This window comes from Oreochromis niloticus, linkage group LG10 (genome assembly GCF_001858045.2).
Source record: "Oreochromis niloticus isolate F11D_XX linkage group LG10, O_niloticus_UMD_NMBU, whole genome shotgun sequence".
Classification (NCBI taxonomy): domain Eukaryota; kingdom Metazoa; phylum Chordata; class Actinopteri; order Cichliformes; family Cichlidae; genus Oreochromis; species Oreochromis niloticus.
In genome coordinates this window covers 6,166,162-6,192,429 of record NC_031975.2, presented here as the reverse complement: position 1 = coordinate 6,192,429, position 26,268 = coordinate 6,166,162, and the positions used below count along the sequence as shown (strand labels likewise).

Genomic DNA, 26,268 nt, shown 5'->3' with positions numbered 1-26,268 from the left:
AGCATCTTCATACTGAAAGCACTTAAGAAGCTTTCCAGTGTGGGAAATTTAGACTGTCACAAGGTTTGCAATTTTAACCTCAGGAAAAAAAAAAGCTGGCGTTTAACAATATAAACATTGCCTTTATTAACAAAATAGTTCACCATACATACAGATTTTATCATGTTAAATAGCAATATCAGTTTGCAGTTTTGTTGGAGAAACCAAAGAATGGCCTCTGGAAAACTTGAACATCAGCTTGACCACAGAGGAAGTTTTTCCTGATTAGTAGCAACTCTAGAGCACACTGACAGACAGGTACTTCGGAATGAAAGGCAGGAATGTTGAATTCAGTCAACTTATTTCGACTTACTGTTGAAATTGGAAAAAGAAGGCAATAGTTTGACATCGATAGCTGGCTGAGAAAAGCTGAACACCTACAGTACTTTTTTTTTTTTTTTAACACATCAGTCAACATAGATGGTAATACAACGTTACAGTGCATTTACAGTGTAGATGTCTCCATTGGAATGTACTAAATGCTGCACACTCCTGTATTTTAGCCCTTGAATTTAGTCAGAGGTGGATCACTGCACACAAAAGCAAATGAAGTGGGGGAGATAATGAAGCACTGGAGGCAGACGCTGCACTTGTTTTAACACCAACACAACGTGGTTCGACGCCACCAGTGAAGCACAGCTAACAGGAAATGATCAGAAATGTCAGTGCAAAGCTCTCATTTGTGTAGTGATGGGTCTCTGTTGACCAAAACACCTGCACATTTTCACAAAACCGCTGTGCTCTGGATAATCTTACATGCTCTTGCATATGCTGAGCTTTGAAAGTTACAGCAACACTTCTGTGAGGTTTGCTGCACTATGAGCACCACTGAGAGTGTGTAACACATTATTTCTCTAGTGTTACCCCATCCTTTTTTCTTTTTTTTGACTTCAGTTAGACTCGGTCATTGGTTTGAGAGCTCAGTTAAAATGGCCATGTTTACTTAAATTAAAAAGCTAATGTCGGTGCAGTCTTGATGACCGGCTTCACTAACAGGGCCTCGGGATTCCAGCTGAGACTGTCTATGTGGTGGAGGGCGTTGTCAGCTGTACTCCTGAGACGAGTCACATTCATTTATTCCCAAATAAATCAAAGCAGTGATGCTTTATGCCTTTAAGTGCTTGGATACAGAATAATAAATCAAATTGCAATGATCTGAAGAATCAAGTTTGACTTGGCTTTCAGGTCTGCTACAGTATCTACAGTATGTCATCATGTGGCTCAATAGAAAGCAGCTTTGTACAGATGCAATGTTTCCATGAAGGGTGCAATCAGTTTTTCCTCTTCCTGAGCATTTGAAAATGTAAATCATGCGGAGCACAACCACACGTGTGTTGTGCCGATCTGCATCATATTAATGGGTCTGCCTCAAATCAAATTGTGCTATTTTTCTGCAGCTGCAAGACAAAGTTGGTGAATCCTTTGGAATTACAAGGATTTCTACATCGATTCTCCATGAAATATGGTCTGATCTTTATCTAAGTCACAAATATAGATGCACAGAATCTGAATAAAGTGGTTACAGAGAAATGGCTGTACTTTCAACAGAACAGAGTAATCGCTCACAGTGCCAGGGCGGAAAACCTAACTGCACTTCTGTGCTCACAACTACTCCAAAAGTTACTTGAAGACAAAGGTTCTCCAGTTAAGGAGATGAGAGGGTGTGGGTTATAGGACTTTGAATCTCTTTTTTGTGGATTTTCAATCAAAAAAAGTCTCACAGATATGCACAGGAAATTCCAAAGTGTTGCTCGTCTCTTCCCTGCAGAAAAAAATGAAGAAACTGGGAGTAACACCAAATCAAAGTTTCTAAAACATTTCTTCATGTGTCACTGTAGCAAAAAAACATTGAGTAAGAATGATAATGGATATCAAACACCAGACCACTTGGGTATCCAATAACACTTATGGGCCAAGGGTCTATGGACATTAGTAACCTCAGTGTGTTCATCTGGAATTTTCACTTTGACTACAGAAACTAAACCCCACAAGTAATCAATGCAGAAATCCTGGTAATTCCAAGTGGTCCCCTAACTACTACTTGTAGGAGCCAGAAAGTGCTTACTCAGTATCATAGCCACTGGAGTCTAGCTAAATTTGCCCCCCCCCCCCACCCCCCTACCCAAAAAACCCCTGTAGCTATGAAACGTGATTCATGTGGAAGAAAAAAAATTTTGTTTTAATTTCTCCATTTCTCCCTGTTTTTAAAAAACAAAAAAACAAAAAAAAAACCAGTAACCATAACTTCGACAAAGCAGAAAAGTGCATTTTTCTTCCATCTCATCCCTGCTGAGCTCTTCTGCTTGCACGCACGCACGCACGCACGCACGCATGCACGCGAACACCTGCAAACACTGGCACTTAGTTGAGTTGTAAAGCAGCAGACAACATTGAGAACATTTCTGCTACATACAGGTGTTATATTTGTTATCTGACTCTAATTTTGAATTGATATGAAAGTTTTTTAGCTCCTCCTATAATTAAATAAAAACTATAAAAACAATCTGTCTGCATACTAAGGTGTGATAAGCAAGAGTGTGAGTTCAACTTTTAAAGGTTCACAAGCCAAAAGTAACCACGGACATAGACTGCTACTGTACCTTTTAGGTCCACAAGTACAGATGTAGCCACACAAAGTTGTTTTTGTTGTTTTGTCTTTACATTCTCAAAGATGTTTTTGTTTTGTTTTTTTGTAATAAATAAGTTAAACTCTGGCACTAAATGTTGACAATATAAAATATAATGGCAGTAAAGAGGAGTGTTTGCAGTTGTAACATTATGTTGGATTCAAGATAAGCAGTAATTTTTTTTTTTTTTAGTTTGGATCCCATTCACAGTCCAACAAATCTAGTTAGCTTTAACATCTTCACATATATGTATATGTATATACATATACGTATCCTTCACAATAGAAAAGATTTGTAAGACTTGCTATGAAACATGTCATTGCTTGACCCCTGATACTTTGCACTGTTGATAAATAAATGTCCACATTCAAGGCGCGTTTGACATCTTCACACATCATACCATTGTTCTGTAAACATTAGAAAACTCTGGGAAAATCAAGACTAAAACAACAGTTGACACAGATAATACTCGTTCTGTACGGTTCCCTATAGCAGAGGGTCGATGGTCATGTTGATTTGGTCTTTGTTGCGTTTGCTGCCATTGGAGCTGAGGGACTTCTCCTTTTTGCATGTAAAGGGGCTCAGGATCTTGCGGAATGTGACCCTAAAGTCCCTGATTCGGTAAGCGTAGATGATGGGGTTTACTGCAGAGTTGGCGTGAGACAGAATGATGGCCACGTACATGACAACCTCCAGCTGTAGCTTCTGGTAAAACAGCGTGACACAGTTAAGGATGTGGACAGGCAGCCAGCAAATGGCAAACAGTCCCACGATGATGGAGAGGGATTTGGCAGCTCTGATTTCCTTCTGCAGCAACCCATGATTTTGGCTGTCGCCGTTGCCCACGCACTTCAGCTCGATCTGCCTCAGCTGCTTTCTGGCCACGTTGAATATCTTCAGGTAGATGCCCAGCATGATGAGCAGTGGCAGCAGCACGCAGACAAAGAAATTAAAGTACACCATGTAATGCATGTCTACCACGCTCTCAAACAAGCACGTGAGCTTGCAGCTCCGTGGCAAGTCCCCCATGGCACTCGGCGCTGCTGTGATGCTAGCGTTCATAGTGCTGCTTGTCTCAGAGCTGTTACATTTCTTAGACTTCAAGTTCCATCCAAAGAATGGGATGAGGCCAATAATAAAGGAGAGAATCCATAAAATAGCAATGATCTCTCTGGCAGTTTTACCCGTCATCAGCTCCTTGTACCTGGACAAAACAGCAGAGGTTACTACTGAGGTTTTGCATAAATATCACACTTAAAAGGGACATTATTATTCTTTTACTGCAGATTTGTGTGATTCACAGTTAAAAACAATCTGTATTTATCTTATTACAACCCCCCAGTTCAGCCACAGCTGGATCCCTTCACTTGCCAGCTGAGGTTTGGTAGATGCTCACCACCAGAGCTGGTTATTTAAGGCGACCGTATTAGCAATATACAGTCTTACTGACATAAAAGTCAAGTGCTTAGAGCAATCTGAAATAAGAGCTTTTCGTTCACAGGGATTACTTGCACAAACACACACCTCATATATAGTGTTCTTAACAATATTAACAAACTAGCTGCTTATTGTTGGTCTTGTTTATTTAAGAAGACTTAAAATTATGCATCCTCAAGAAGAATTGGGACACAACAAATGGGAAAAATTGGTAGAGAATAGTAAACTTTTGTCTTACTTGCAGTGGAAATCCACAATGTACAACCACACCAACAAAATAAAAGGTTTAAACATGCATACAAGCAAAAATGTAAAAGAAAACCAGCTTAAGCTTTACTGGTTTTCAGTGTTGGTTTTGTATAAAGCTCTAATATTTATTTATTTATACGTGTGTGTGTGTGTGTGTGTGTGTGTGTGTACACAGATTTTTGGTTTACTTCAGGCAGTGATGATTAGTGGTGATTAAAACCAATTCAAAATCAATTCCCTACAAGAACTCATCAATGCAGTAGAATGGTTTCCAACTTAGTATTTATTCTATAGTAGTAGATTATTATTACCACAGATGCATTACAAGTGAATTTGAGACCACTTACATAAATGCATAATGGGTTTTTTTTTTTAATTTATTTTGTATATTGTGACGAGGACCTTTCTAATCCCAGTACATCCGGTCATCCTATTTGAATTTGCAGTGATGGTGTGTGACCAGTGGAAACCACAGCTCAGATTCTACTCTAAAATTACACCACTGTAAACAAGACAAAAAAAGATAAACAGAGCCTTTCCATATCCTCTGTGTTGTACAGAAGCGCAGCGTAACTGCGGCGTGTTGCGTTGCGCTGAGCGTTGGTCAGGAGCACATTGTCGGCTTCAGAGTGAAAGCATTGAGTCTGCTGCTATCTCTGAGTGCTTCTCACACACAGCTGTGCTTAAATTAATTCCACGAGTACACAACCGAAACTAAACGTAAGCCTGCTCATGTGTTTGCGCTCGGATGCTTTTTCACAGGCTGCACCAGCAGACCACTAAAGTGACAGAGGTTTGAAATGGTGCTGATTTTATTATTATTTAAATCAGTCTTGAGCTGACAACAAGATAATGTGTGTTTCTCATACAACCGTCTTCGTGGCTTGTGGATATGAAATGAATAACTGCAGGTGTGTGAGGCCGTGTATCACAGACGCGCGGTTGAGTCACTCCCTTGTCGTCCCGTTTTTGTCCCCATCATGTGAAATGCGCTTGAAGCACAATTTGCTGTTTCCTCAAAGTGATTCAAGCGAGCGTGTGGTAATGACTCACACACATACTGACAACCCCCCTTCCCCTCACACACACACACACACACACACACACACACACAAACACACAAACACAGACGCCTGCCCGAGCTGGGGGTGTCACAGAAAATCCATGTGACCACAATACATCATAACTTAAAATGTGACTTTTTTCTGCAATGCCCTGTATGATAGAAGTTAAAGGTCATTCTTAAGCCATTAGCTAATAATGAGCTAATCATTAGTCAATGACTAATAAGCCCTTTTTAAAAATAAACAATCTTTATTATTAGTAAGCCATTTGCCGATATTATTGATAAATCAGATTGTGCATGTGAGAAATGATCTGTTAACCATGCTGTTGCCGCACATGGACTGTCTGTGGACAGTGTGGGGAAAATTGGGCCGGGAAGCTGCTTAAAGTTGTCCTTTCTCACATGTGAAGCACAACAGGAAGTAGTCTGCTTCAGGAGTGCTCTCACTGGTGTAATTGAGGGTTCTGTCTGAGTAGTGTGCACACAAGATGCCTGACAAATGGCAACTACACCCTAGCTGCAAATTCACTTATGCTTCATTCAGCTTATACATTCCAAATAAACTACTGAACATGGTTCAGGTGTTAATCCCCTGCAAAGTTCCCAGTTCTCTTCATTCTCCCTTTTTTTTTCTGTCCCATTTCCTGAACACAGTGATGTCTGCGGCCTCCTGAGCTGACCACCACCTTTTCTGCTCTGCTTTTCACTGTCCTCACATCCCATTAGGCTCTCACATCCTGGATGCCTGAAACAACCAGACACACTGTAAGCAGCCAAGGGTGAAAGGAAGGTCCGTGCAGATGCTAACACGCACTAACAAAGGGCCACAAATAGCCAGCGAGGGAGACAAATTGAGGAAACTGTCGTGTTGTTTCAGGGGGGACACGTTCATCTAGTGTCTGGCCCCATCACTCACATTGTTCTCACAGGTCATCTGAAGCAAATACGAGCTTTCACATTTGCCAGTTCAGGATGTCATCATCAACAGACAGTTACAGAGTAAGTGTCTTAGTACTTAACTGCAGCTCAGCAATAGTCCAGTGCTTTAAAAAGAGATCTCTTCAAGGCCAAAATGGACAGGAGAGAAGCAAAATCTACAGAGGAGTGATATTTTAGATCGAAACAATGCATCCCTGTCTGTATGGTGAGGGGATCGTTTGTCTTCGCTTTACTGTGGGGGTGTGGTTTAGGTCTGCTAGTCCCTTCAGAGGGGTAGGGTCACTGCAAATCAATATGAAGTTGTTCTGAGTAATCACCTTTACCCTGTGATGCAAGGTTTCTACCCTGATGGGAGTGGTCTGTTGTATCCATAGGGCATGGGGGGTCACTGCATAGTCTGATGTTAGTCATACGCTGGGGTCTTCAAAGTCATTAGATTTTATGGGAATTAAATGCCTGTAGGACATTTAGGACTACACATGAGACAGCGCTCTCCTTCACCACCACCATCCGAGCACCAAAGGAGGGCTTATCTTTTGGAGGAACTGCATTCATCCCTCCTGTAAACGTCCAGAGAATTGGAGAACTGTTGCCAAAGAGCACTGAGGCTGATATTGTGGTACGTGGTGGCAAAAACGGTTACTAACATGCTTTGTGTTTTTTGTTTCTCACCACTGTTTGCATGGCCCACTGGCTATGTAAAGCAAGCCTTTACAAATTGTGGACTTAATTATGTGTCTTCCATGATCACCCTGGCCTCTTTATGGGATTCAGAGTACTGTGCAAAAATCCTGAAACACCCCTCAATTATTTATAGTTTGCTTCCAACCAAACTTTTTTCAAGTTTTCCTTTGGACACTGGCAGCTTTTTCATTCATTTTCAGTTGAGTCCTGAGGAATGTTTATTTAGTTGTTTTTGTTTGTTACGTTGCTCAACATTGACCTTTTAGAAGAATAAAAAAGGCACTTACTCCTTACTAAAGGCACTTAGTAAGGAAGCAAATATAAATTGTGCCTTCAGGCACTTTGTCACTAACAACCTGTCGCAAAAATAATTTGTTCCAATTTCTTTTTCAAGTATTTGGCTTGCATAAAATAGTATTTTTGCACCGACAAGGTGATTCCCAAAGAGTTATCAGCTAAAAAGTGAAGCTCTCTCCGTTGTGGGCAGTGGAAAAACACACAGAGGAGCGCCATCAGTTATGGATTGGGCTCCCCAGAGCCCGAACCTCAATGTTATTGAAGCAGTGTGAAGTCATCTTGACAGGGTGGAGCCAACTAAGAGAGTTCAGGCTGTGTTAAAGGATAAAGCTGATCATATCAAATATAGACTTTCAGGCTCGTTGGAATTGTACAAACTCTGTTTTTGACATTTATTCTGTATTTCCGTGTAGGTTTGCACAGTTTGGTAAATCCCTGTAACCATTTCCCCTCCAAAATGTAAAGAAATAAAGGTTGACTCAAGACTTCCGCACCACTGTAAAACTGTAAAAATAAAAGCGGTGCCATCTGACCACAGGCTGTAAAGATAGACATGATTAGGAAGTGTGCTCAGCGTGCAATACATGCGGCTTCCCTTAGGGAGTTTGCTAGTAAAATTAAAGTCATGTTAATGTAACCACACACTTTCTTAATCATTAGTTCAGTCTACCTAACAGTGGGTGTTTGGAGCAAAAAAAAGTCCTAATACTTCTTAGTCATCTACAACTACTGGTTGGCTAATGGTCAGCTGATATTCCCACAAGCCTCAGAACTCTCTCCTGCACATGTAGCTGAGCAGACAATGGTGTGGCCTTTTCTTCACCACTGCTAAAAAGTTTGGTGCTGGAAAGTTAATTGACAGTTGCCCTATTTATTTTGTAGCATACTATGTAGTTATAAAGAACATCAGATTTTTTTTTCCTTCTGAACCTACAGCAGCCTCACTAACGCTCGGGCTCCAGTCTGAACAATAAGTTATTCATCAATGGTGCAGCAGCACTGCCTGCGTCCTGGACTCCCTGCAGAGTGATGAGCGGGTGCCCCAAGGTCCATGAATAATACAGCATTCTGGCCAAAGAGCGCTTCAGAGCGTACGATGACCTGTACTCCTACTCTCACTTCCACCACCACTCTCCCATGTTCCTCTCCATCCTCTGCTCCCTCCGAGTGTTAATCGCAAAGTACAGCAGGCAGGACAGGGTCCATTTCCCAGAGGGTCCATCTCCTGGACATCACTTCCCACTCTCTCTTTCTTTGTGTGGAAGCAGCGACTGGCTGAATGGATTAGCTTTGGCATGACGACAGCACGGTGGCATCTATCTCTGTTCTGCTTCCCCCTGCCCACACACACACACTCCCCGGCCCATTTTCCATACATCTCTCCTCTCCTCCCTGTCAATGTGCTTCCGCCCTGGGGCCACTGACCTATACCAGACTACACAAACCTACACACACACACACACACACACACACACACACACACACACAGTCTAAACACTAACAACATCCAGCTAGATGTATGGCTGTGTCTGTAGCCCAGCTTCAAATACAATCTAACAGGTGGGCTGTTCACAACAGAAAACAGGAGATTTTTAAACTTCAGTCAGATTGTCACCATACATGCAAACAGGGCTATGCGGCATTTGCATGACGAATGGTGCGTACAGAGCATCTCCATTGCATACCCAGCAGATTAAGGTAAACAGATTTGAATCTGTATAGAGTTTTCACCCCAATAAAGACATAATCGCTCAATCGTTATCCCACAGATGTAGCCTCTCTGTAAAGCTTCATTGGGAAGATTGACTCAGCACTGTATTTCCTGCACCTTACTGACTCACAACTAAAGCGATACTTCCCTCTGTCTATTTTTTGAAACATGACCTTTTATGTTGGGGTGCCTTTATTTCACACCCATGAAACGGTAAAGTGCAGATACTATTTGGTGAGTCACCAAAAAAAGATTGAAACATTGCTAAAAGCGCAGGGGAACATTTTGGTAATTAACGGTATTCCCTTAGAGAATAAGCTGACAACACTCATATCTGTGAGTTAAGTGTACAGCTTGAGCCACGTGTTGTATTTCCCTGTTTCACACAGATTAAACAAATGAGACCTAGCAGGTTAATTACTTTGCTTCAGAGGTGCTGGCGGGCAGGTTTTGTTGCTTTGGGACTGAGCCAGTTCGCTTCCACTTTCTCCCAGCTGCAGTTTCAGCACACAGACACCAGCGTGGTATCCAGCTTCTCACCCAACTCTAATATGTGTATTTACCAAATGTTGTTCATGTTGCACTAATCTGTCCTTGTGCGTAAGTGCTGTCACTCTTGTGGCGAGATAAACATCAGATTTTGATAGTTTGAGATGAGCCACAGATGCCACAATAGTCTTAAACCAGACTGAGACACACTCTTCTTCAAACCATAGTCTGAGAATCTTTCTGCAATTCAACCAGTGTTGACGGTTTCTCCAGACTCTATAGTTGATCCATTTCAGGACTCACTGACTCACTTGCATTTGTTGTGCATAACTCATCCCTCGTTAAATTCAGAGAGTGATCCATCCCTCTTTGAATGTATGCGTCTTTAAGCATTTTTTCCATCTACAGCCTGTTTTCCCATCATTCTCCATGAGTACAATCCATAAATATGGATCAGCTGTTTGAACTCCACCCATCAAAAGAGCCTTTCCTGGTTCTTCAGCACCTAATGCAGCCATGCATTTTTCATCATTTGTAACATAACTAAAGCTGGATTTACAACAACACCACTGTGCCACACCCAGTAAACATACACATGCGCTGGAACCAAGACAAAGAACGCTCCATTAACTTTATGAAGCATGATCTGTTTAAAATCAGCAGCCACAGGCGAGAGGAGGCTTGCATTCACAGACCACAGCAGGGGCTGTCCTGCTGCCTTGGGTGGGGATCATAGTTTGAGCTCAATGATGTGCATAAAGTTCTTTTTTTTTTTCCCAAATTTGAAACCTCCTACAGGACAGAGGGACAAAATAGCCAGAGGGTCTTTTTCTTATAATCACAAACAGGGAAGCCTGGGGCTTGAGGCGGGCGTTGAGTGGGTGTGCTGTTATCTCATGGGGCTTAAAACATCTGCTGCTGACCTTTCACTTCCAAAAAAAACATCTGCAAAAACACTTTCATCTGAGTTAGAATTTTGTCCTCAGGGGCTGTCAGACTGACCAAACTCACACACAAGTGTATGGATAATGTGAGCTTGGCAAACACACACTGATCTTATTGTCAAAAGTACAGTATGTACAGTATGGGCAGATGGACCCTGGGATTTCAGTGCAAGCTCAATCAATGAAAGTCATGGAGAGCACTGTTCACAGGGAACGTATGGAGCTGCTGGAAGTTCAAAGGCAGTCAAAGTCCTATTTCTCTATGAGGACGTAAAAGATGATGAATGCCATTTTCCATCTGTAGGGTGAAAATAGAAGCACAAAAGGGGGTTTCACGAGGTTAGTGGCAGACAACTTTCATCCCAGACTAGTGTCAAACTGTCCTTTCTTGCCAACATCTGAGTATAATGGAAATGACAGCACATCTCAGTCACACAGCCTCACAGCAAAAACACCCCCCCCCCAAAACAACATCCACTTCTCACAACAGTCACTACACTGCGTGTTGTCCAACTCACTAACAAGGTGAAACGCCAAGAACACCACCACCGGCACAGAGACAATCCCCATCTGATAATAAAGCTTGTTTGTTTGGTTTTTTTGCTTTTTTTCTATTCAGAGAAATGTCAGGCAGCAGCGCTCTGTCCCTGCTGGCAGCTCGTCTCTGCGTTTCCTCAGGTGGACTGCAGGCACTTTCAGGGGCTGCGCTGTGGAGCTTAGCGGCCTTGCCATGAGGTTCAGGAGAAGTGACACACTCTGGCAGGTATTGATCTCACAGCTTCGCCTGATGTGTCACGTCATACATTTGCATGACTGATCTTTGCATTTTTCACGAGCTGCGGGGCTTCAGATGGAAACGCACGCAGCCTGCTCCCCGATTATCATTCCATACTTAGGTTTTAACCAAGCTATTCTTACACGGGGCAATGAGCTCAGCAAGAAACTGAATCACAAGGTCACTGAACTGATACTGATCTTTGCTTCTCTTTTTCTACATGGTATAGTTGAGGGCACTTACTTTGAGCTCTTTTATGAAGATATGGGAGAACGAAAGCAAGTATGTGAATAAAATATCAAACTTCCAGGGCGCATTAAACACATGTACCATTCCTGTTAGGAAATACTGCCTGAAGAACTTAAAAGTAAATAAAGCCTTAATGAATCATTATTCTGGTCTGATGTTTCAGTGTCTTCACACTGATTTGTTCAGGCAGGGATCCCAGCTGTAAAAACTTTCTCTTTCTTTCTTTTTAGATTAATCTGACATCAGAGACAAAATGAACACTCACCTCAGAGGGATTTTGACGGCTAGATATCTATCAATTGCAATAGCCAGAAGACTAAAGATGGAGCTCTGAGTGAGCACCAGGACAAAACAGGCAAGAAAGAGACATCCATAAAAGTCCAGGGGTATGCCGATGCTGATGGTTATGGCAAAGGGGATGGCGAGGCAACCGACAAGAATATCAGCCACAGCCAGAGACACCAGAAAATAGTTGGTGGCGTTCTTCAGAGTGGTGTTGATCGCAACAGCCCAGCACACCAGTACGTTGCCGAAAACGGAAAGAACAGCGATCACTACTTCAATCACGATGTAAAAGAACGTAATCATCTCAGCAAAGTGTGGAAAAAAGGACTGAAAGCTGCAGGCTGTTGGCAGAGGAGACGGTCACCCACAACACCGATTCTAGTCCCAGGGGAGAAAACAAGTCTTTCTGCTGTAATCCAAAAATATTCCACACGTGTGAACTGCAAAATCAGCCATCTGTGGAAAAGAAAGGATTACTTTTTTCTCCACACATCAGGAACTTAGCCTCACTGCAAAGTTGACAAACCTATAATAGCTGTTTAATACCGCGTTAAACCTCCTGCCTGTTGCATGCATTAAAAAAAGTCAACACAATTAACATTTTTTTACCCACCTTAATTAACCTTTTCATCGTCTCTGGTTGTTATCACACCAACATCGGGCGATCTGCAGAGCGTTTAAGCGGCATCTGAAGATTTGTATCGCAGACGGAGTGTCACCCAACTTCCTACCCAATGGCAGTTTTCAAGAGTGAGAAACGCAAGAAAAGGGGGGAGGGAGGAGTGTGTGTGTGTGTGTGTGTGGTGGTGGGGGGGGGTCTGTGTTGTGCTCTGTGTCACTGAAAGCCACGCCTCAAACGCGCGCTAGCTCGCACGCACGCACACTCGCGTGCAGTTACAGTTATGAAAGTGGGATCAAACCGGAGCATCCGTCGTGCGTAATTACGCGCCAATTAAATCGCGTTCAGTGATGGGCTGCACGTGCGTTACGTTTAGCGGAAACATCGCTTTTGGTTGCCTACGTGCATGGCACGAGCGCGCATCTGTTTCCAATCAGTGCGTTCGAGGACAGCACAGAAATCAAACTCAGAACTAGAGTTGCTCATTTTCTTTACGTACGATGAAGTCATAGTTTATATGCAGAGGGGAGACAGAAGTTTTCCCTCTTTCATAGTCGAGTCTGTTATTGATCGGTGCGTAATCCTCTTAAGGTCAGGATTACCTTTTGGATGCACACAGGGACAGCTGTGGGGAAAGATTACTTAGAGGAAGGATGTACAGCTGGGTTACAACGATCAGTTACTGCATTCAGACAATTTAAATAGCCCCATACTTCATGGGAAACGACTCCCACAGAAATATTTTAATGTAGAAAAGGCGTGTTGTCGAAAGCAGGGAAGGCCTCCCGATAGTTCCCACTTACCCTGATGTAAGTGGGCTCTGGCACAAACTGTAATGTGCGCCGTGGGGAAGCAGTTAAAACCTTTATAGCAACACAGCAGTCACAGGAGCGCATTTAAAACGCAGGGTGAAGGCTGGTTCACTAAAACGGAGGCTTTACTGAAAAAAAAAAAGAACTTGAACTTGACAATGATTAAAAAAAAAAATCTTGAAATTCCTTTATTAAGCAATATCCACCAGACATGTAAGAATAGAAAACTGCTGCATACTGTATCTGTCCACGTTCTCACTCTGCAGTATGTGTGTCTGCTAAATAAATAACAATTTGACCTGTTAAAACATTAGGACATCTGCAAACAGAGGCTTGCCTATATACCAGAGAGAAAGTGTTATGTCCTCAGCTCTTAGAAGAAAAGTCTTTTCTCTCTTTTGTACTTCAGCATGCAGAATACAGATACAGACCTGTTGCAAACAGTTGCAGTAACCATAGTTCAGAGGATTTTGATGGAAAGCATTAAGAGTGCGAAGGAGGACACAGCATGATGGTTCAAGTCAGGCAGTGCTTAATACTGTACACAAAGCAAATAGAGATCAATCTGTATTCATAAAACTTTTTTTTTTTAGAAAACTATTCAGGAACTCTTTAAGTGTTACTTCATTACAGCTATTGTTTGTCCATTCTGTAAGGAAAAACCCACACTTAACAGTTGAAAATGCTTTATGCACCACAAAGCTTGGCTCAAAGAAAAGCCCAGCTCTTTAAAAACACTCGGAATAAGGCGTGAGCGACATTTCAGCCAGTTTACCAAAAGCCGGTTTTAGACGGGTTTGCTCGTAACACTATGTTGACAGAAAGGAGACGTCACGCTGTGCACCCAGGCAGAAAGGTCACACTTAAATCATGCATAGATGGTCCTCATATGAGCAGAGCATTGGCTGTGAAAATTTGGCACTTTTTTTTTTTAAAGGTCAGTTGGCACACAAACAACGCTGATAATTAGCAATTAGCATAAGTGTAAGAAAGGAAAGAAAAAAATCATCTACTTTTTCGCTGAGTTAGTGACGAGCTCTCACGTTGCAGGGCTGTTGGATAGGCCCGTTCTGTCAAACGTCAAAACCTTTGTTACAGTTATGCAAGGTGTCCCTTTGGCAACAGGGCTCGATGCACCCGGTTATAGCGTCAAAAAGACACAGCTACTACCCCATACTCATCATTTTTCAATGTTACGTTTTTGAAGGAGAACATCTGAACCCAAACTACAATTTTTCCTAACCCTAACAAAGAAGCTTTTAACACTAAGCTTACACTAGGGAATAAAAAGAAAAGAAACCAGGGCATGGAAAAAAGCAAAACCAAATGCAAAAAAACAAATATCCAAACATAACAAGCCATGATCTGCCACCACCCCTACAGCCACTTAGTCCAGACTTTGTAGTTCTCTAAAACTGGGCAGTTGTCTCCTGGCAGCCAGTATTACTAAAAAACAAAAAACACCTTGTACCTAATGGTGAGAGGCAGCCAGCATCTGAAAAATGAACAAACATTAATGATGCATTGATTTTTGTACAGAGGGAAGAAAAGTAATTAGATCACTTGTCAAGTCTCTGTAAACTGTGTTGTCAACTGCTACATAGCTTCAATAGTGTCTTTCAGCATAATCAGTGTGTCTGTGGATCAAATGCTTGGTTGATGCTGAAAGCCTCTGAAAAGTGACTCCAGTCTCTGTCTGAACACGTGAGCAGCGACTGTGGATTCGGCAGCTTTAAATAACAGAATTCCTCTGTCACGTTTCCAGTGTCGAGCAGGAGCAGGGGTAACGTGGCATCATCAGGCCGGTCTCAAAAGAGAATGTAGGGCTCACAAGATGGGACAGAAAAACCATCAGGCTCCAGCTCCTCCTCCATACCCATCAGGTCTCAAAGTACTTGTAGATCTGGGAGACGTACTGCATGACACTCTGCCAGTCTGGCCTGTCGGTCTTCATCAACTCCTTAATGTCCTGTTTGGGACAGAGATAGGTGTGAATGAACAGGAGTTTGGAAGTTGTGTAGTTAAGGGATGACGTTTCATTTTCAACAGGCCAAGCAGACATAATTTTTTATAAGAAAAGTTTGTATTTGTCCACATGTCAGCATTAAAGTGTATTTAATGGGTGGTAATTATTTCTATGAAATCTAAATGTCAGTCACATAAATATAAGTGCTTCCTGAAAAGTCTTCAGTTGATCCAAGAGGCTGCAGTGAGAGTACTGACGGGATATTTAAAAGTAGAATGGGAGGCAGAGCCTTCAGCCCTGTTGTGTAGAACCAGCTCCCAGTTTGAATTTAGTAAACAGGCACCCTCTCTACTTTTAAAATTAGACTTAACACTTTTTCTTTTTGATAAAGCATATAGTTAGGGCTGGATCAGGTGACCCTGAACCCTCCCTTACTAATGCTGCAAAAGGCCTAGGCTGCTGTGGGACTTCCCATGATGAGTGTTTCTTCTTCACTCACTTTTTCCACTCACTATGTGTTTTATACACCACTCTACATTTAATCATTAGTTATTATTAATCTCTGACTCTCTTCCATAATGTGTTTTTCATCCTCTCTCCCTAAACCCCCAACTGGTCGTGGCAGATGGGTGACCCTCCCTAAGCCTGGTCCTGGTTGGAGGTTTCTTCATATTAAAAGGGAGTTTTCCCTTCCCACTGTCACCAAGTGCTTGCTCATAGGGGGTGGTATGATTGTTGGGGTTTTCCCTGTATCATTGTAGGATTTTTACCTTACAATATAAAGCCCCTCGAGGTGACTATTTTTGGTGTATTTTTGGCACTATGTAAATAGAACTGAATTGAATTGCAGCAATCCTCATTTTATTACAAAACTCATATCTTGGAGCTTTTAGTGTTTAAGTGTGATATCTCAAGAGAGACTGAGAGCAGACAGAGCAGAGTGTCTGTGACAAGTGTCCTTGTTTAGTTTCATTTTTTTCTGTTTGCGACGGTGAAAACTGAAAAAGAAAATGAAAACTGAGAACACTGGTTTAAGTCATGTTTATCAGGTTGGCTGTAGAGGATATTTGACTTCATTATTGAGTTACTGTATGCATTTCCCCAGTAATGTTAATGAAATCTGAAGATGGACGTGGTGGAAAATCGGATCATTTTGAGGGCAGTTCACGAAATATAAATCTACAGCGTAATGAGTCTCCGAGCAGCTGTCAGCAGTCAGCTGCTCGGAGACACCGGTGACTCAAACAGCGAACAAGGCTTTCACATGACTCCACATCGAGCCGCTCCCCTTACCTCAGATTTACAGAGAAGCTTCGTGATGTCTCAGCCTCCTGATGGCAGGATGAGAAACATCCTCCTGGGCTGTTTATAAAGGATTAATTAACACTGAAAAAAACGTCAGCAGAGACTACCAGATAGGATGCAGCTATTTATTTGTTTATAGTGTTTTCAACTGACGGACATGGGAATAACTTTTCTGTATCCAAGCTTAGAACCACAAGCATGTAGCGGAGACTGATTAGACAAAGTAATGTGAACTTTAGCCTCAGTGCTCCATTTATGCCCAATTCACTTCATTACTGAGGTCCAGCTCTTGGAACCAATGAGCTGCTGGGCTGGGTTTGTATTATGTCTGAGAGAATTTTTTTCCTTTTTCTTTCCTCAAACTCAGGAAGATCTCATCACACGTGCAAAGAGACTAATAAAACATTATGTGCAGATGTGGAATAGGAAACTCACATTAACTTTATCACGCATGTGTTAGATACTCTGTTGGTGTGTGTTTACATCAGAATTCAAGTAGTTCTGGTAAAGCTTATTCCGACAGGCTGCCAAACGGCTGATTACTTCAGCAAAGCCACTCATTTTTTGTCTGGAAGGAATTAAACTTGACCTGGTTAGCATAAAATTCTTTAGTGTCAACACACTTACTGCTGATGATGTTTGTGTTTAGAGTACCGTACACGCATGAAGGAAAAAACATGGCAAAAAGCCCGAAAGCACACAAACTGTACACACCTTAGCGATTGTGTGGGTGTGTGTGTTTAGGAATAACTTGGGTCTATGACCAGTGGAGTGAGTTAGTCTTTACATGTGATAGTAACACTCACAACTAAAATATTTGATTTATCCCAAAATATAGTCAGAGAGAAGTCGCTCTCTTCAAAGATTGATCGGTTTTGGTCATTTTGTAAGGATGATTTCTAAAACCGTGCTGTTGTTTTGCCTCTGTCTGTGCTTTCGTGTGGGTAAGCCTGCGTAGGGAACAAAAAAAAAAAAAGACGTCACTCATGTCCATTGCAGAAAACAAACTTTAGACAGAACATCTTAGTCAAAACTGGGTTATGATTTTTTTTTCCCCATTTTGCAAGGCCCGAGGTTTATCTAACCAACCAGATGAAAAAGATTAGCCGAGTTTGTGAGAAGTATTGACATTACCGTACACAGTGACAAAGGAGGTTTTTTCCCAAATTAATCATTTGCAAGCTTACAGAGTAATCAAGGTTAAAAATGTTCATTAAAGTAGTAGTTTAATACTTTAATACCTCAAACAAACCTCCCAATTAATGCCTCAGCTACCCACACAGTATTTCCTATTCACAGCATCACTTTGTCTTATAACTGAAAGTGTTCAGTCTGCATCAGTCAGCCACAAGATTAAAACCACAGGTAAAGCAAGTGATATCAATCACCTTGCAGTGTTCTTGTTCTTACAATGTCTTACAATGTCCCAAGCACACATCCTAAAGGGACCCCTACAGAAGCCCAATGTTGGCCTGCATAGACATTATTATTTTACAGCAGCCACAGTGATATGAAATATTAGATAAACGCTGGCATTAGGAATGTCATTCATTAAAGGTTCTGTATTGTGACTAACACCTGTGTTTACCTTCTATTTTCCATCACAATGGCTGCTGTTAAGGCCACCCTGGGTGACCTGTAGTACCCTGAAGGTGATCAGTTGATCACGTTATTCATTTATATGTATACTACTTCTACTTTTGTTTCTTACAAAATGGACACAGAACTGGTGACATGCCCTCTCAACCCTGCACTGTTTATGATTAACAAATAGATGGTGGGACCACGATACATATTTGTCTGCCTTACAGAAATGGTTGCAGATGAGGTCTGCTATAGCTAGCTAAACTTACCTACAAACACCTGAAATAGAGAAAATATAACCACAGGAAAGAGAAGAGACAAGTTAGGCAGTCTCCGCTTTTTCTTGCAACAAACTTTATTGGGAAAAACCAGACGGGTTTAGCCTGGGCTTAAAAAATATCAGGAATGGCGTTCCTCCACTTTAATGAGTACTCGCATATGATAAATCTCAGTTTAATAAATAATACCAAGAGATTTCATTTTTCATGTGCTGCAGCCTGGCATTGCTTTAGACTGGGTGTGAGCATGAAAGTTGTACCTTTTCTCTGGTAGCTAATTTAAAGTGCAACTTCTCAGTAGGTTCTGGAAATAACACCAAACACACAAAGTGTTTCTGTGCAGTTTCTATCACAGTGTTTTTGCAGGTTAAAGGTCCAGCTGCGGGGCGGGATCAGTGTCTGATAAATCCACTCTCAGATGGAGAAGGATCTAAGGAAGGGAGGACATGACAGAATGAATGATACTAATTTTGTGTTATTCAAAGCTCAGACTAGACAGTTAGGGCAGAATTGGGGTGAAGTTTATATAACCCCCAACTCCAAAAAAGTTGGGTTTCTGTTTAAAATGTAACAAAAACAGAAGGCAATAACAATTCTTGTAGTAAAAGACACATTTTATTCACAATAGAACACAGAAAATATATCAACAGTTTAAATAAAGAAAATGTACCGCTAAGAAAAAAATAAGGTAATTTTGAAGTTGATGGCAGCAACACACTTCAAAAAACGTGAAACATGAAATAGGGCCATGTTTCTCACTGACATAATCTCCTTTTCTATCATCAACAGACTGTAAACATCTGGAAATAGCGGAGGCCAGCAGATGGGCAATTTGATACATCATTTTATTTAGATTTTACACAGCGTTACAGCATTTTTTGAAATAGGGTTGTAGCAATGAGCTATGTTGTCCTGGTGCAGTCAGGCTGTTGTGTTCATGGCCACTGTTAGTTTAGGTCAAAGGTCAATGCTCCTTAAGAGAGACAGGCAACTATTCACGCTCACATTCACAGCTGATGGTGACTCTAAACCTAGGGCCAGTTTAGAGGCACCAATCCACCTGACGTGCATGTCTTTGGGCCATGACGGATGGCAGGGGTGGCTTGGAATACTACTGAAAACTAAGTTGTTTTAAACAATAAGAACTAAACTGAAAAAGCAAACCCACTGTGTAGGCATTAGTGTGGTTAAGGCTACGTAAGCAAAGAGATGCCACACACTTTCCTGCAGCAACCAAAATTTAGTCAAACCATTGTAGTCGATATTCTGAGAAAGATAAGCAATAGTTTATGAGTCATATTATTTCTCAATCAAAAAAATACAAACCACGATTTCTTTCTTAGTTTTAACTTATACTGTTTCTTGTCTTGTTATTAATTTCGATTAATTTAGAGAAGCCTAAAATGTTCTTAAAAGAATAGTTCAACACATTTGCTGTTAAAATGTGTGTGTGATCACTCCTTTGACAAACCACTCAGTATTTCCTATATAATGACAGGCAGCAGAGAGCAGGAAACTGATGATTTTGGCATTCACGTCACCACTTTGTTTCATAACTGAAAGTGTTCAGTCTATCTTTACCAATCAACCACAACACTAACAGCACTGACAGGTAACAACTAACATCTATCATCTAGCTGCAGTGCAACCTTGGCTGCTAACCTTCATGTGGAAGTTCCTTTGACACGTACCACCCCTCTAAACATTGTTTGTAGACCAAGTACGCAACCTTCTCAGGCAACAGCCCTCCACAGTGGACCCATAAAAAACACCCAAAGTCTGGAAGCCAAATATAGAGGTCCAGCATCCATTTTTCAGTATCCATGGATACTACAGTTTTGTTCTGTTTTGGAATATTTGATACCAATACATAATTCAGGCACTTACATGTCATGTAATGGCAGTAAAGTTAATGTACTGTACTGTGGCCAGGATGCCAGTGCAGAGATCATGAAGTCTCCAGTTAATTTAAACCCAGGACCTTGTTGCTGTGAGATATGAGTGCTAACCACTCTGCCACTATCCTTCTACTGCTGAAAGAACAAAACACACTTTGGTATCCAACTCAAACTAAGCAAAAATTCCAGCCATTTGTTTTCTTCACTGCTTATCCAGCTTAAGGTCATGGGGTTACTGAAGCCTGACCTAGCTGTCACAGGATGAGAGGCAAGGTATGTCCCAGATAGGTCCCCAGTTTCAAACCTAAGGGCTACACTAAGGGCCAAAAAATTAACAAATAAATTTTAAAAAAAAACTACATTTAAAAAAAATGTATAACTACAATAACATCAGCTCGAACAGTGGATGTTAATCCAACTTTCTGAGCAAGCTAAAACGGCTTTAGTTTCATATTTATTATACAGACATACAAATCTGTCAAAATGTTGAAGTATCTGTTTTTGAACAATTTATACTAGATTTGTTACCAGAAGCTGATAGTCCCGCGTTCCTTAAAATAAATACGAGCAGCTTTGTTTATAACTTGGCAAACACTGAAGGGCGATTTTTTCACAAAGTCTAAATATTTCAGTGGAGCAAAAGAGCCGATAACGATTTGTTTTCCCCATATAAGAAAAGATTATTTCCAAGGAAGAGTATTGGAACACACTTCTGGGCCAATCTCTGTTCTGAAGTTTCATATCTTAAAAGTTTAGCAAATCAAAGTGGACTGTTTCCAGTTTGTCTAATCAAAAGGTCTGTGTTTTCCAAGTGTGTTTGTGTTTGTGTGAGGTCTGGTGTGGTTTAACTCACCAGGGAGGGTTTGATGCCAATGCTCTCAGCTGCCTGGAAAGCTAGAGTCAGATTCCGGACCTGAAGAAAAAAAACAAACAAACGCTCATATCAGGAAACATTGAAAATATGAACATCTTGGTCATACTGCAACACCACACACGGAGGAAGAATCAGAAACAATAAGCTCACAAATACCATAATAAACCATACAATCTCCCAAGAGACCATTTGAAGCCTACATAAGCCTCTGCTTGTTTGTGTCAGCTCCATATTCACTCATGTTTATCTGATAAGTTTAAAGCCATACTGGTTGAGAGCTGTCTGGAAATCCAATTTAGATCCCCTTGAAGCCTGTAACACAAAACTGTTTGTGTTTGTATAATTACATCTCTACAGAAAGCACATGATAAGTGTAAAGAACAAAGTAACCCCTCCATGTGAGCACTGCTGATAGAAAGTCAAACTCATCAACGTACTCCCTAACTCGAGTTGAAATTTCCTCTTTCCTTCCTTCGTACGAGGGCACAGGTCCCCGACTCATGAACAGAAACTCTTGTGACCGCTCCAACCTTCATATTAACTGCCTTGAGGCATCATCACAGCTGGGATGATGAATTGATAAATTATGAATTCTTAATAATTAGTTCTGCAACTGCAAACCTTCACCTAAAATACAGGTTCGCCTATAATGTCATCTTTCTTAAAAATTCCGTATGATAAAGGGGTGAAGAAGGGAGGCAGTGGGAATACTGGGAGGACAGATTACACTCGGAGGAAGGTGGGTGTTTGGGCCTTGGGGAAAGTCACTCACCAAGAGTTATTAAAGGCAATGCAGCTCAATTGAATTATTCAGAGAGATGGGTTGTGCAATGTTTCTGTCGTCAACTTAATGTTACACTTTCACACTGACATAACCCTGTGTACGCACGCCTGCATCACTAATTTGTCACGTAGGATGTGTCGGGCCTTGTCGGAGGTGTTTGTCTATTGTTTTAATCTTGTAGCGGTGGGGTGAAGGACCCACAGTCCCCAGAGAGGAGCCATATTGTTTGCAGCACTACCGTATATACCACCTGCATGTCTACATTACAGAGCCGTCAGCACTGAGCTATAACGGCTACTCAGTGCTCCAAATCACTTAGACTACAGAAATGGCTACATTCATAATTCATACTGAGGCTGTCTCTTACTGCAAAATGAACAGTGTGGCAGTGCTATAAAACCTAAACATATATGTACAGGAAGTCGGTAATATGCGAGTTAATGATGGAAAAAATGTCTCCTGCAAAACAGCATTACAACAGTATTACAGGGCTGTTATCGTCCTCCTGGTGAACATGCATCTTTCACATGAACACATCAGAGGCTGATCATTTTTATGGCTGACATTCTTCTCAAACAAGATGTTGGAGCTTTATGCGCACTTCTGGAGACTGAGTTGTCAGAAGCCAACAAGAGGTTGAACGTGCACTTTGCCCTGCAGCCTTAATCAGAGAGAACATTCATCCTAAGACAGAAAGAAGGGAAAAACTGAAGAAATAAAAAGATGAAAGTAGGCAGAGTGAGTTCATCAAACAAAAAAAACAAAAAATACCAGCGGCTTCTCTGAATTTGAGTTGGAATTCAGAGAAGACAGACAGATATATGTCAGTCAACTTAATCTTACGTAGGTGAAATGTTTTTTTCAGCATTTAGTCAGAGTGCTGCAGTAACCTCTAACAGTATGCACTTTTCTCTACATGTGAGTTTACTCCAGCGTACCGGTACAAACTGACATGAAACCAGAAATTTGCTCAAATATGGGTGTATTAGCTCGTATGGGTTATGACCCAGTGACCACTGCGAGAGAGAATTCATCCTAAGAATAAAAAAAATGACCCTGATTGCATTAAACATTGGAATACTATATAAGACAATATTAAATCATTTCATATATAAAAAAATTAATAATGGAGCAGCTCCTAAAATAGTAAAACAGGCAATAAAAGATAAATATATAAATAAGTCAAGATCAGTATATTTCCAGGCTTATCTTATTTCTCTCTGCTATAAAAAATATTAAATTAGACAGGTCACGTATTTAGGAGTGACAAGCGTGTCCAAACTTTGGATAGCGAAGTAACCTGGAATGTATTTTGCAATGGAAAAAAGAGGAAAATAAAAACTGCAATTCTTTCAAAACAGCAATGATGTCATAGAACGTACTTTAGCAACAATTTTTTTTTCTGGCACAACTTCACCCACTTCCAAGGTGCATGGAGAAGACAAAGATCTGACAACGTGAAGACTCCAGTGACACTAAAAGTATTAGAGACCAACTTTACCCGATAGACCACCTAATAGAAGGTACTTTAGTCAGGACCACAACAGTCAAAAGATTTTTTTGATCTGAAGTGAGTGATATCAGGCCATATGATCTTCTGTTTAACACACATGGAAAGCCACTGGTGGGAGACCAGCAAGAGGAACTATCACAGAAGAGAGCAGGCATCAATGACAACAGATATGACACTGATAGTCAGATATATCAAGTCAGGTATAATATGAATGTAGGTGCCAGGGTGGAGGTGGGTTGCAAAGTACCTTACAGATATGCAGGAACTGTTTAAGCTGTTTCAAGGTTAAAAGAGCTTAAAGAGCATGCTCTACATGTTCTGGGCCCTGACATCAGCTCATCTGCTGATGACCAGTCAGTGCTCCTCACGGAGAACAGTGTGAATTCAGCCTCGCGTAAGTAGTGCTCCAAACATGAGTTAACATGACTGATAAACAAAGAACCAAATGTGGCATTAAGGATTAAAAGTGTCAAAAAACAGCAAAGCGTAATTTACAAATTGAAGTAATCTAATAAATTTACATTTATACATTAATTTGCTCACTTGTAGACACTCATTGCTATAACTCTCTCCTGGTTTGAACCTAAAATTTCAATCATTAGTTCAATTCAATTCAATTCAATTTTATTTATATAGCGCCAAATCACGACAGCAGTCGCCTCAGTTCAGCTCTTGTCTAATTTGATGGACAAACTAATGGGGCAGAAGCATCTCTCAGGTCCTGTGTGAGATCTTTGGTGGATTTTTTTTCTAATTCTTAAGGACATGACTTTCAGGTGTTTCTTCTTATGTGCTTGACTTTTAAGGACGCACAGCAGAACATATGAATGAAAAAGCAGTCCAAAAATTTCCAAAGAAAAGGTTCAGAAGACCTTGAAAAAGACCAGAGCACTATTGTTCAAGGCCACTTTAAAAATCACAAGAAAGTCTGGCTCGATGGAAGCAAAACGTGAAGAAACTGGGGATTTTGCACAGTACTATAAATGCAATTGATAATGTACATCTGCATCTGTTTTATAAATACTTAGAACTTATAAATACAATATATACATTTCCAATGGGTTTCGTTGTTTAGGCGGTTCTGATAAACTGCTGGTGAGCCACTGTGTGTGTGTGTGCACGTGTTTGTAAGGTGATTGCATGTGTGCTCAGTGTTCCTGTATTTTTCTACCTTATCTTGACTGATGAGTTCCTGGTAAGGGATGTGGGCAGGCAGATATGTGTGCAATAGGGCACAGAAAGCCAGGCCATCACTCCAACTGCTGCTGAAGTTGGTCACATCGATATTCTGAAGGCACAAGGAAAAAAAGAAAAAAAAGTTAAAGAGATTTATAAAAATGAATTAGAGAAACATAATTTCAATAAAAATAATGACAATCAGCATAAAGTGCTAATAATTCAGGTAGAAGCACTAACAGCCTCTTGACAACATCACCATGCGGTGAAAAAGAAATCCATTATCAAAGGAAAAATAATTCAAATTTAATCAAATTTTCTGCTGTTCTGCGTCTTTCAGAGTCCATTAATGACTGGTTGGCTTTCCAGTCATAGATATCTTCTTTCTTGAATCACTTTAAAACAACAATGCTATCTCTGATCTCCTCTGAGTGAAGGACATGCATAGCAGCACGTCCAGTTTGTTTGGTTTTATTTATGTGATTCTCAGAGCATCATCACCTCGTGCACGGAGCATACAGCATATTCAGAGTATGATAACAGGAGAGGAGCTCGGAGGACACACTTCCTCTGGGCCATTGTTTGGAGGGTGCAGAGTCTCTGTATAACAGATAAGATATTTACAGTCTTCCTGTTTCATCCCTCTCATATGCTTTGGGAACAGAGCTCACAGCAAGGGAGGCCCTCGTGAGTCATGGGTACGTGTGTTAGATTCCTCCCATATATTATACGAAACCGGGGAAATTTACACTGCTTTGATCTGGATTCATCCTGTTAAGGTGGAAATAATCTAAGAGTCCTAAACGCAGATATTCATTCATTTTGTTTTAGCATGGTAACATGCAAAATGAATTAAAGCTACAATATGAATCTAGGAGCTATTAGATTCACAAAGCATAGTATATTCTAGTTGTATGTAATAGAAAGCACAGCTAAGGATACTGGGACTGTCATTAGTTCTCCAGCATCTGGTCATGAAGTATGAAGCAATTAAGCATCCTTGTGATGGACTGTCGACCTGTCCATGATGTACCCCCACCTCTCACAGGAGGTTACAAAACCCCTACCTCACCCCCGGAGTGGCTAGGTGGTTAGGAAAATGGGTGGGACAATGAACTATAAAGGGCACTGTGATCTGAGAAGTCTTACCTCAAGCATATTTACTACTTCTATTGAGGCACCAAAGGAAACATTAGGGTCAGTTTATATTAAAACTGGAGTACGAAGACAGAAATGCAAAAATAATTACAAATGACAGAAAAAAGTGGACATGGAGTAAGAAGCTGTCATAGGAAAGAGGTAGATGCAGTATTTACATATGGGATAATGTATTTGGATGGATCATATTTGTGGTGATGCAATATAAAACATATTTTAATGGTATTGTGGTATTGTGGCACAGTGATGATAATTAGCATTATAACACAGATAGTTGTATAGCCACAGTCTCTTGATAAAGTTTTGTTTTGAAATCTTTACTGCACATAATAATGTTTAACACAGTTTTATATCTTCCAGTCACATTTAAGCACATTGACCTGCATTATCCTGTACAGAACGTGCCATACAAATGCAGTTTGATCAATAGAGGGGAATAGACAGTGTTTGGGATAAGAACTGCATTAAAGATCTTTGGGTACATCAGTGCGTCTGTAAACACAGCATTAG

At 40.9% G+C, this 26,268-nt stretch overlaps 2 protein-coding genes and 1 long non-coding RNA gene across 11 annotated transcripts in view; 1 reads left to right on the top strand and 2 right to left on the bottom strand.

The window, feature by feature from the left end:
- zswim7 (zinc finger, SWIM-type containing 7) overlaps positions 1-11,874 on the top strand; it is a 28,838-nt gene extending 16,964 nt beyond the window's left edge. Inside the window, exons 6-7 of one of the 4 annotated variants that reach the window (XR_267336.4) lie at positions 11,102-11,245; positions 11,737-11,874. The gene's annotated coding sequence lies outside the window, so the exon portion shown is untranslated. Of the gene's footprint in view, positions 1-1,436; positions 2,151-6,144; positions 8,489-11,101; positions 11,711-11,736 lie in introns of those variants that run through there. The other 3 variants (XM_003456163.5, XM_019354373.2, XM_013264669.3) reach the window with 3 other exon arrangements.
- adora2b (adenosine A2b receptor) lies at positions 426-12,588 on the bottom strand. Its single transcript, XM_003456141.5, has 3 exons — positions 12,405-12,588; positions 11,772-12,247; positions 426-3,870 (listed from the first exon to the last, which is right to left on the bottom strand). The coding sequence occupies exons 2-3, from the start codon at positions 12,092-12,094 to the stop codon at positions 3,153-3,155; spliced, it is 1,041 nt and encodes a 346-aa protein (XP_003456189.1). The 5' UTR covers positions 12,095-12,247; positions 12,405-12,588; the 3' UTR covers positions 426-3,152.
- Positions 12,589-13,384: 796 nt separating this feature from the next.
- The window catches only part of LOC106096598 (cytospin-B), a 72,686-nt gene continuing 59,802 nt past the window's right edge, over positions 13,385-26,268 (bottom strand). For 5 of the 6 annotated variants that reach the window (XR_002059554.2, XR_002059556.2, XR_002059557.2 and 2 more), the window contains 3 exons: positions 24,596-24,712; positions 21,107-21,166; positions 13,385-15,191 (listed from right to left, as the gene is read on the bottom strand). This is a non-coding gene — a long non-coding RNA (cytospin-B). Of the gene's footprint in view, positions 15,192-18,615; positions 18,786-21,106; positions 21,167-24,595; positions 24,713-26,268 lie in introns of all 6 variants that reach the window. The other variant, XR_002059559.2, reaches the window with a different exon arrangement.

Bases quoted from the DNA above. Each gene is read 5' to 3' on its own strand.
- adora2b (XM_003456141.5), bottom strand. From the start codon at position 12,094: ATGATTACGTTCTTTTACATCGTGATTGAAGTAGTGATCGCTGTTCTT. The intron at 3,871-11,771 runs GTGAGTGTTCAT...TGTTTTGTCCAG, and splicing joins GCCGTCAAAATCCCTCTGAG to GTACAAGGAGCTGATGACGG.